Here is an 11,333-nt window from a genome sequence, read left to right as displayed (position 1 = left end):
TTGAGGTAAATTGGTTGAATGAATGGCGCCTGTTGGTTTTGTGATTTGTTTGTTGTCAAAACTTGGTGTTCTGGGTGACATCGATGTTTGCAAGCGAGCATATTTCAGCTACTGTGCACAAGTTCGTAAAGGGAAGAATGATCTGTTAGATTTTGAAGCGCGCTTGGCAATTTTAATTTGCCGAAAATTACAGGTAGCCAATTATATGCAAAGCAAATGTTTTAAAATTTGCAAGTAACAAGTTTAAAAGTAGATTTTGCCACCTTGCGAAACAAAACCTTGCGAAACATTCGGTGGTTTGGTGATAACTTATCAACAAGCAGTGATAACTACCCGTTACATGTGACACGTTAGCCCCAGCTTGTGGATGTTTTGAGATAAAATTGCTTTATTTTAGCACCACTTGTGGTAGTAAAGAGTCCTATATATTTACAAAGAATGTGAATTGACATTTAAATGTTGTCAAGTGCTAAATCCTATACAAGCCTTATGCACATAAAAAACAAAGGAACCTGTACGATTTGCACGTGGTTTTATTAATCTAAAACGTAGACTTTATTAAATGCGACGCATTTCTTCGGCAAAAATTTCAGTAAAAAGCGTCCAGCGTTGCCTTTGCAATGCTCATGCGTTTAGCTTTACGAGGTGCGGCTTTTTTGATCGACGGTTTCATGTAGAAAGTCTTTGGGTTAATGTGACGAACGATGTGACTGGAAATGAAATATCGTCATAAAAATCATACGCCTTTATGTTTAACTCACTATCGCCAGCATGCGGCAGTAAGTAAATGCTTAACATCATATTTTTCTGCATTCATAAAGAAAATAATTCATAATGACGGAATATACAGTAAAACCTCAGTTGCATCGGTTTTGGTTAATCCAAACTTTGCATAACTTGAAGTACAAATGATTTGTAATATGGTAATCGACATCGGTTAATCCGGATCTTCGGCTAATCCGGACAAATTTGGTGGCCCCAAACGGGTACAGATTAACCGAGGTTCACTGTATTTATAAAAGTATCACCAACCATGGCAAGTTTGTTTTAATTTTAGTTCCCATCTTTACCTGATGGAAACGTCCTCGGAATCAAAGTAATTAATGTTCATTCGAAAAGCAAGTTTCTTCGCCAATTGTTCCAACGCGGTTTTGTTTTTTGTCATCGTCGTTATTTCTTGTTCTTCAACGTGAAAGCCGTTTAACACCAACCTAAACGGAAACATATCGTTTTACTATAGCAAGCATGTGCGATTAACACCAACCTGAGGGAAGAAATATTTTGTTTGGGTTTGCCCTCGTTTGCTGGACAACACCTAATTGAGTTTAACGTGTAACCAAACCTTCGGCGGGTAACCAGTTGCACCAAATAGTTTTGAATTAATGACGATTACTAATACCACTAAGTGCACACGAAGAAAGTTTATTTAAATGCGCTAAATCCACAGTGAATTGCAGTTTATTCTTTTTCAACCCGCTTATAAATTAAATAGAGACTGTTGCCAAAATTGTTGCTTTCAAACAAAAACCTAATGAACAAAAACTACTATTTTGTAATCCTCTAATTCTTTTATTGGGCATAAACTTGAAATGTTTCTTGTCTAGAAAAGCATGTATCCAGTGCGCCACCCTGCGGTCACAGAAACCACAACGGCTTATAAATATTAAAGTTCAAAATTGGAACGGGCAATTACGCAATAAATTCCGTTTTAAGGCAGTTGGGCCAGCAACTAGCTACGGACACAGAATGTAGTCAGGGCAGAAATAAGCTCGTTTGTCAAAAAAAAAAAACGAACCCGGCCTGACTTACACGTCTGCCACAGCTTGGTCATCTATTTTTAATAAAACGGCTAATCTATACATGACTAGTGTTAAAAGGATGCAGAAAATACCTCAAAATATTTTCTTCTCCAGGGCTCTGATTAATGTCATTAAAAAACGGCACACTATAGCTCAACCTGTAATACGAAGATCCATTGCTGCTGTGTTGGCCGCGCATTCGCAGGTAAATGTTGTGAATATCTCCTCGAAACATAAGCTCACCTCCCACATAGAAATAATAATGCTGGCCTTCTTTCTCAATGATAATCTTCCGCACCAACAAATTGTAATAGATGATCCTGGGGGATAAATGCTCATTAAAGCCTTTCTTTGAGAATCTTACTCACTGTGATTGTGTTGGGCATGGATTTGATTTTTAGAGCAGTGACATTGTAGTAAGTTGAGTTGAGTTTATTTCGCTTGGTGAAAGAACAACATAGCTATACACACTTTTGTGTGTCCATGTGTCCTTTAACCAAACAAAATAACTCAGTTTAATAAAGCTTACCACAATGGTAATATTCTAAAAACGTGAGAACGTCGAAACTTGTTAGTCAAGAATCAAGCTTTCATATACCGCCTGCTAATGGTTATAAGTTATAAGTTATAACTATTCATGTCTCCAGACCAGAGTTGCAAGTCGGGCCGGGCTTTTCGGGCCGGGTTCGGGTTCTGCCCGGGTTCGGGCTGGGTTCGGGCTTAGGTATTTGTGAAAAAACGGGCTTAAAACGGGCCTGACTTTACGTTCCGTGTCCGCCATTTAAAAAAAAAATCACTCAGCTAAGTAACTCTGGCTTTGACCTAATGCCCACCCGACTCTAAAACGTATTGTTTACCCCATGGTCTACTATTGATCATTGTGTTTGTTGTCTTTATCTTTTTTTCTTTCTCATCCTTTTTTGTTGCAAGGCTTTCGTGGATAGGCCTGTCAATCAAAATTTCGGGCCTAAACGGGCTTCTCAAAAACGTTTCGGGTTCGGGCCGGGCTTCGGGCTTATACTTTCGGGTTCGGGTTCTGATTTTGGGCCCGCTTGCAACTCTGCTCCAGACAGTGCACACTGTTTCGACCTGTCAGGTCGCATCAGTGCAGCTGGTGACGAAATGTGGTGTATGCCCAGTTGTGTGGCATCGAACAGAATAGGTGAGGCACGGTTTTTTAGCCTGTTATTCGCTATGGTGTGCTGTTGGATGACTACACTGATCGCTCGTCACCAGCTGCACTGATGAGACTTTATAGGTCAAAACAAAGTGCCCTGTCGGTAAATTTATTAGCTTGATGCTTTTTGCATATTCAATTACAAAGTCAATTATTGTGTTTCATTGAGATTACGTTTAAGCAAAATATTTCTGACATAATTAGCTTTCAAACTGTTCATAAGTTATTAAAAAAATGAATAAACTTGGGAAGTTGTAGTTGGATTTACAGGAAATATTATCGATAAAATGCAATAAATTCTTACATTTACCGCAGGGACCATAGAAATAGAAGCACAAATCCAGTGTCGAACACTTCGTTGGAAAATTGTCTCATCTCATTCCAATAGATGGCGCCACCGACACCGCTAGCGACAAACAACATAATTCCCACCAAAAGACGATGGCTGTGAAACTCCATGATATAATCTGCAGGTAGCATGATTGGAGTTAAGTAAAACTTATTCAATAAAACACCATATGTATAGAAGCATAAACACTACATATATTTGAAAGATCAGGTCTTATATCTAGCATTTGGGTATATTTTATGCTTTTAATTGCTTACGGATAATGTAAGAGGCAATGTATAATGTACACACAACAAATTTCGCAATTATGTTTCTAGAGAAAAACTCAAACGCAGTTTCCTATGTGAAAAAGAAAATGCAATTTCGACTGTAAAATGCTGTTTGAACTGGTGTAAACTGCTTTAAGGCTTTCATTAAATATGATCTATGATCTATTTTATGTCATGACATTTCCGCCTTTTGTGGTCTTTTAAAAAACATGACATTATTTCAGAAACACAAAACAAACCTTCTTCGGTTTCGTGAAAAGGATAAATCGGGTTCTGCTTTAGTTTCCGTTTAAATTTAACTTCGGATTGTTCAAACATTCCTTTAAAATTCCAGTCCTTGATGATTTTTGAAAGAAACATGTTTCTGTTTAGCATACAACCGTTAGTTAATGAAATAAAAATCTTATTTTGAGAAATAACTACATTATAAACATTCACATATATTTGCCTTTGTTGCGTATTAAATGGGATTGTGACGACATATAAACACTAACGTGTTAAATTACAGTTGAGGAACACAGACACAGACATTTTTTTTTCGCTTGAAGTCTTCATATTAACTGAAGGTTTCGCATTTTTTTCTGTTTCCGTTGTCATGGTTTCCTTCCCGTACCGGGAGATGACGTATCGCTGCAAAGTGGGCGTATCAGGGGTGTGTCCGACATACCAACATACCAAGCGATTGGCCAGACATAAAAAAATACATGGAAAAACAGAGTTACAATAGGATTGACTTAATTTTGCGGTTGGCTGCAATGCAAGTAGTGTATGAAGTTTAATATTCGGTATGCGGAGTCGTGGATCATAAAATGATTACGGAAGTTAACAAATATGTAATTTTAAACACTTTTAATTGCCCAGTTCGTTCGTACTAGCTGACACAGTTTGTTAAGTTGTTGTTGTTGTTACCAAAAATGAGTTATTATTTCTAATAAAACAACAACAAAAATGTACAAGACCATCTATAAAATAGTTTAAAGTGGCAAATCTATTTAACTACACAAAGTAGTTTAAAATAGTTCAAGGAACCAAAGTACTTAGAGCGCATTGAGTAAAACTAACCCAAAGTCAAAAGGCATTGATAGGAATTGGGGATAAAAGGTTGATGGGTAACACTAAAAGGTCACTACCTTGATGCTCCATAGTTTGTAGTGGTTGCGCTCCACTTAACGTGACTACACTAGCCCAAGCCAACTCATGCTAAAAACTCGCCAACTATTTGACTTGACCCAGTTTCCAGCAAACGAGCCTGGCAAACCTTGATTTGGTCAGTGAATTTGTTTAGAAACCGATCCGCCGGTAAGAGCCAGTTTAAGCTCGGATTGCTGAGATAAAATTCAGTCAAAATTCTTGAACATTCCTAAGTTATGATGCATAGTACCACAGTTTTTGCATTGAGCAATAGTCTTCCTGTTAGGTTATTTTAAAGTAATTTAAGGCTTGATTCAAGTCTGTGGACACATTAAAAAAATAGCACATTTTGCTAATATAGCCTACATAAGTATATTTATTTGTTTTTCTAATTTTCTAAATGACTTTGTCTTCATATTAAGGTTTGACCATGTGACAATGCATGTGTTAAAATTGTAAACATGCGGTAATATTTTTTCCAAAAAAGCATAATATAACGTGGCAAAATTACCAACCATTTTCCCAATAAATAAATATATATAAAAGGTTTTGTACAAAAGTTACATCAGGTAGCATTTATTTGCAAAACGGAACAAAATAAAGACACGAATGCAAACAAAATCAGTAACCATAAGCTCCAGGTCAAACTAACAAGCATTTACAAATTATTATGTTGCAGAGACCCATCATAGAAATTGCAACAATGTTTCAGTAACTGTGGACGGTATGTTAGAGTTGGGAAAATGTTAAGGGCGAAAAAATAAAGTTTTGTACAACAAGAAAAGGGGATAGGAATTTGCATGTTAATGTTTGGGAGTGTGATAACAAATAAGTTGGTGATAAAAGGGTTTATCCGCTTGTCTGTGCTTGTTCTGAGTCGGCTGGTTTATCCTGAAAACACAAAAAAGATTTTTTAACAGTCAGCACAAGACAAAGGAGTTTCCTGATTCATGCAAGTATTCAACAATAACATTTACTTATTGCATGTGACTTTGTTAATTCTCTCATGTTTATGACAGACGCATTATAATATTTCTTGAGGACAATAAGGTTAAACAATATTGGAAGACTTTTATTTATCATGACGTCATGTTAAATAGCCAAAAAGATGACGTCATGATGTGAATTTATGTTTAAGAAAACGAAATGCCAGATTGACTTTATTTTGAAACCAACCTCCTTCTTGCCGTTCTCCACGACGGCGGTTTTATTTTCTTCGCAACATGATTCACCCCTTGTGTCAAGTCCTGCACGAACCAACTGCTCAAAGTAGTTAACTGTTGTGAGGATTGCCAGCACAAACACCAGCACTGGGCGGGGTTGAATCGGAGCCCCATTATATGTCTGCAAAGATATGACAACATATTTGCACATAAGCTTGTTATAAATAGCATAGCAGGTTTTTGTATTTGACAGCTTTTTTTTAAATTACTGTGTAATATGGAACACTATATACGGATCTATATATAGGTTTAATGGTGACGACCAAATTGACGTATAAAAAGCGATGTCGTTTATTTTTCCAACGTTTCGGCAAATGATCATGCCATCAACAGTGATATGAAGGGCCACATCGCTTTTTATGTCTATTTGGGTCGTTATTTTCACCATTATACTTTGTAATAGAAAACATTTTTTAGGAAGACGTCACAAACACACTGTCTTACGTCATAAACGGCCCAGATCACAGTGACAACGATGTAAAGAGATGTGACCCAGATAAGGTGGGTGACTTTGCCCCAACCGATCAGAACCTTCTTGCCGTAAGCACGTGTGACGTAATCAAACAATGTCGTCACCCAAGCGAACACGGCCACCCAGAGGATTGCTTGTCCGCTTAAACTGGAGACGTGCATGTCTAAGTGAGAGATAAGAGGTGTTAATCACTGATTAGGTCTTAAGACTTCGTCTATGTTTTTGTAAAGTGATTCTTAACTGGTGGGAATTTTCCCCTTATAATATATAAAAAAAATTGACATTGGTGATTGACTTACTGAGAAAACACACCAACAAGGTTAAGAACAACTTTTTTATGGTTGTCTAATAATGTAAATACAAAACGTTTCGACGTCCTATACAGGTCGCCTTATCAGGGTAAATAACTGAATGCATTTAATTGCCAGAAGACTTCTATAGAGTTACTAATATGCCCACCATAGCAATAACAACTTATATATTGAAGCACTTATAGTTACTGTAATATTATTTACATACTGTTGTTTGCGATAATTCCGAAAATTCCGCCACCAGTGGCGAGAGCCATAAGTTGTTTTCCTCCTGGCACGGAAGATAAATAATTCGTGTCCAAGTTTGAAACAACGTTGAACATCTTTAAGTTTTTTTTCTGACTCGTGCAACAGATAGAAATCGTATGAAACGCTAAATATATCGCTGATCGGATGAAACGAATACGCGCACTGGTTTTCGAAGCGACGCTATTTTCGAACGGCGATCGCGATGCAGAATTCGAATTTATAGCATGAAAGTCACGTGACACTTGGGCGTGGTGAGATGAGTGGAAGAAAAAAGATCGAAGCAAAATTTCTCGAAAGTGCCTTTTTCCCGTGCATTACATCACGGCTTTTGTGGGTTTTGCGTAAAATTGTTGCAGTGAATCACCAACAATGCCATCGCGGTGACAAACTTAGTTTAAATTAACAGATTTGTAAAGCTATGATTACTTATATATAGGCATATTTATTCATTAATGGGATATTGTAAACTAAAGCGTTCCATGCACACAAACTATAGCAGAATTTCGGGCCTAGTGGATAATACATCTCGTCGATCTTAATACATTTTCGAATAAACATTTATTCCGTTTTTGAATAATAACGTCTCTTAATTCAGTTCAAAGGTACGCTGACATGTTTAGAATTGAACATTTACTACAGGATTTGTTACCATTCGTTATTGGCAACTATTTTATTTTATTTAGGGCTTGTTGGTTTACTGTTGACATTTTCTTGTATACATCCTTGTATGACAACAATTAATTTTGTTACGTAACAATTACTTCCGATTTGCAATATCCATACCCCACAGTGCATCAACCGGTTTTAATTACCATCTTATAATGATAACAAGCGCCATGTATTATGTATGTAGGCTAAAACTTGTAGTATTTGCTTCGACAGCCAAAAAATTGCATCCACGCATATTCTTGGAACGCCAACCTTACACTCCCTATGATATTAGCCAGGCCCAATTTTAAAAACGTTTAAAATAGCGATTGAGCAAATTCTAAAACAGTCATAGCGGTATCAGTTTGTTAGAACTCAAACAGCCCCAGAAGTAGTAAAAAATTGTAATAGGATAAGCGTGAATCGTCGCCGTCCTTTGCTTTAATTGCAAAAGATTTCAATAATAAGGAAAAGATTACTAAATTCAATCCGGTTAAAGTATTGTGTCAAGTGCAATAAATTGACAAACAGTTCCGATAAACGCGGGAATATTTTAAAGTTTAGCATCAATTGCAGAATCTTCTATTTCCATCTATTTCAACGCATAACAACTTGCCCTGAGCGGTATGACCGGTCAGAAACAGGGGTCGTATTGTTTTCATTGCAAACTTCTTGAGCCTTCGAACTTAGTCACCGTGCTATGATCCTTATTCTACTTGGCTCTCTCTGCTTGTTGTATTTAAAACTTCAGGTATCTGATATTCAGTCACGCCTACTTGGATTTCTAATAACAACGCAGGTTTGTGACATATAGGAGTATAGTAGACCATCGTAGGATTAAACTGATGGTTTTGTTCTGTTTCCCTCTGTTTAGTTAAACTTTGGTCAAATCTGGATTCAAGGTACAGCGTTTATTCTTCAGGAGTAGCAAAATCCAGCATTAGTGAAATGTAAATGTGGAATTGCGTTTTCAAACTTGCCCAGTATAGCATAGAAACAAGTGCAAACTTCAAGTATTCGCTGCAAATTGCCCCACAGCATTTTAAAACCACACACCAAAGTTGATAAACATTTTTAATCCACTTTCCTGCACGCAGATGAAGCGTAGGATATGATCTTATTTGTTGTGTAAAAAGTTCAATTAACGATATAAACTTTTTTTGAGACAACTATGCGCAAAATATTTAGCAAAAATAAATAATTGTAGGCAGCTTTTTTCTGAAACGAGATTTTACGCACAAGCACACACATTGTGGTGAACGGATGTATCCCACATAGAAACCATTTCCTCCAGCAACAAGATAACGTCATGTTATGCACCAAACCCGCGTCCACGCTGGAATGCAAAGAATTTCAGCCACGAGAAACAGCGAAGGCTAAAAGCATTTTGCCCCAGGCCCTGTGCTTGAAGGATGTTTTGCATGACTTGCGTCGATCTCTGTAGTGAATTACAGGTTTGCGGGTAAAGCTGCAATAACTCTTGGCACCAAGTACAAGCAACTGCACGGTTTTAAGGTGAAGAGAATTGTGTAAATGAATACGATTCTATTCACAAACCGTCTTTGCAAAGATTCGAAACAAAAGGGCGACGAGTATAGGCTATATGTTTTACTACTAAGATGGACATAAATTCATAATTTGGATCAGCTCTGAAGCGCTCATGCAGACCAACGGTCACGACACACTCATATATCAATCGTAAACCGACTGATTCGGTATTACGCCTTCAAATAGGCTTGGCGTACTATGACATGTGTGCAACTCCATCGCTCCCACTAGTGGTTAAATTACGTTTTAAGTGAACCCAGAAAACACTTATGACGCAATCTACTTTTACGTGTGTACGCGAAATGGATCGATATTTTGAAGTTGTACCAGTGTCCTACAGAAAACGAGATCAACAGTAAGCCGATTTCAATACATTCTATCAGTTTTCTAAACTGTTCGTATTGTCAAGAACCGGTATGTTAAACGTGAATACTAAAGCAATAGGGGTTAGGCTATTGCAGGGTCATCAAGTGAAGTGGTGACAAATATGCTGACAAATAATTCCCACAATTCAATTGCATTCATTGGTATTTTATTCAGTGAAACTAAAACTCTGAGATCAAAAGACAGTGGGTCAAAAAAATATCGAAAAAGCAAAACAAATTTAGGCCTGCATTTGCGGGGTTGGCACAAAAATGTAAAGGTTTGGTAGAAAGTCTTTATACTGTGGCTATAAAAGCGTTTGTTTTGAAAATAAGATTTTTGTGCTACAGCAGAGTCAGTAAACACCTGTCAGGTCTGCGAGAGATGTCAAGCAGAAAATTCCGCATCAAGAACATTTATCGAGCCGTTTTTGCCACACCGTAGATATTTTACACATTCTTCTTTAAATCTACAAAATCAACGACATTACTTACCCGAGTTTTAAGGCGAGGCGGTGGGGTAAACCGCGCCAGTTACCACAAGCTGGTATTTCAACGCCCCCGCGGTTACAGCCTTTATATCTAATTTTGCCTCAAACTCAGCAAAGAGTTTTCGGTACAACGTCCTCAAAAGGCCCGGCGTACTTTGACCAACAAACTCAGGTTCAACAAAAACGTTTATTACAAGGATAAAAGCGACGACAATTGTTACGAGTTTTGATAACTTTCTACACCATTTCACTTTGAAAGCTCGTGTAGCAATATAGGCTAAACCAAAAATGATAGGTTTTGTTTGTTCTTGACGGCTTTAAAATGACAATTATATTTTTAAAATTTAAGAGTGAAAGTAGTAGCGTTTAAGGACAATTAGGTTTAAATAAAAACATGTCGGCAAAATTTGCTTACATTTCGTAAAAAAATATTAGACCAGCGATTTTTTTCTGGTAGAAGTTTCATTTGTTTTCTTAATTGACGAAACCACATTTTAAACACGACAATAATTTCATTGTGTCAGATTACAGCTGTTTCCCGACTTCAGCTGCTGTGGATGTAGATGTAATGCTGAGACGTTTTCAATACAAGAAAGCAGTGAAATAGAGAAAAGCAAGAAACTGCGGATGGACTTAATATTGCAACGTAGAAAGTTTATGTTGTGCAAGTTTGAAAACACCGAGAAATACTTGTGTAAAATTGCTTTCAACCCAACAAAACAATATTTTGTGTATAAATTCAAAACGGGATATTTTTGTTTTACTCACGCAAAGCATTTGATAAAACCGTGTCTTAAACATAAAAGCGTTAAAAAGCAAATATAAAAATCCGAAAAGAGCGCGATCACTTTGCCTTAATACAATCCATCCTTCTATGACGTCACAATGACGCAACAGTTCGTCTCCGCGACACGAAACGCGGTTTGCATTGTTCTCGAACTGACACACCGCGCTGTCGGTTTGTGACGTCACACGGGCGGTTCTGACGTAGTCGATGACATCACAATGCGCGTCCTACGCGTGTTGCCCGATCTCGGGGTAAAGAGGCATACATTGATCGTTAGTGGGCGCCATAGAGATTTGTTGGTCGCCGTAAGCGCTGGTTCCATTGCGATATCTGACGCCATCTCGCGGCGAGGCTGCGCGCTGTGTCGCCATCTTGCGGTTGCAACAGAGTCGGTCTTTGAAGTGAAACCAAGATTCGACTGTCTTGCTCGACCAGATCCAAAATCCAGATGTTATTCCTGCAAGTAAGATATTTAATATTGTATAAGTTTGACGGTTTGATGACTATTTCTGTTTTC

General features: G+C 37.6%; 3 protein-coding genes and 1 long non-coding RNA gene across 5 annotated transcripts in view; 1 reads left to right on the top strand and 3 right to left on the bottom strand.

The window, feature by feature from the left end:
* Window positions 1-573: 573 nt before the first annotated feature.
* Window positions 574-3,930, bottom strand: LOC145203632 (cation channel sperm-associated auxiliary subunit theta-like). The gene is made up of 5 exons (XM_080075890.1): window positions 3,834-3,930; window positions 3,287-3,443; window positions 1,958-2,119; window positions 1,071-1,211; window positions 574-710 (listed from the first exon to the last, which is right to left on the bottom strand). The coding sequence occupies exons 1-5, from the start codon at window positions 3,910-3,912 to the stop codon at window positions 590-592; spliced, it is 660 nt and encodes a 219-aa protein (XP_079932016.1). The 5' UTR covers window positions 3,913-3,930; the 3' UTR covers window positions 574-589.
* LOC145203633 (uncharacterized) lies at window positions 690-10,857 on the top strand. 2 transcript variants are annotated; one of them, XR_013853354.1, is made up of 3 exons: window positions 690-2,004; window positions 3,292-3,449; window positions 6,366-10,857. It is a non-coding gene; the product is annotated as an uncharacterized LOC145203633 (long non-coding RNA). The 2 variants fall into 2 exon arrangements; XR_013853355.1 differs by having other exon boundaries at window positions 5,407-10,857.
* Window positions 5,119-7,054, bottom strand: LOC145203631 (uncharacterized). Its single transcript, XM_080075889.1, has 4 exons — window positions 6,940-7,054; window positions 6,393-6,583; window positions 5,902-6,069; window positions 5,119-5,616 (listed from the first exon to the last, which is right to left on the bottom strand). Exons 1-4 carry the CDS (start codon window positions 7,052-7,054, stop codon window positions 5,575-5,577), a joined length of 516 nt encoding a protein of 171 aa, XP_079932015.1. The 3' UTR covers window positions 5,119-5,574.
* Window positions 10,203-11,333, bottom strand: part of LOC145203629 (frizzled-2-like) — a 19,260-nt gene continuing 18,129 nt past the window's right edge. Inside the window, exon 13 of the mRNA XM_080075885.1 lies at window positions 10,203-11,273. Within this exon, the coding sequence (XP_079932011.1) occupies window positions 11,044-11,273 (230 nt within the window). The 3' untranslated portion in view covers window positions 10,203-11,043. The remainder of the gene's footprint in view (window positions 11,274-11,333) is intronic.

The sequence above is a fragment of the Phallusia mammillata genome, chromosome 8, assembly GCF_965637545.1.
Source record: "Phallusia mammillata chromosome 8, kaPhaMamm4.hap1.1, whole genome shotgun sequence".
NCBI classification, from domain to species: domain Eukaryota; kingdom Metazoa; phylum Chordata; class Ascidiacea; order Phlebobranchia; family Ascidiidae; genus Phallusia; species Phallusia mammillata.
This window is presented reverse-complemented; position numbering and strand designations above follow the sequence as displayed.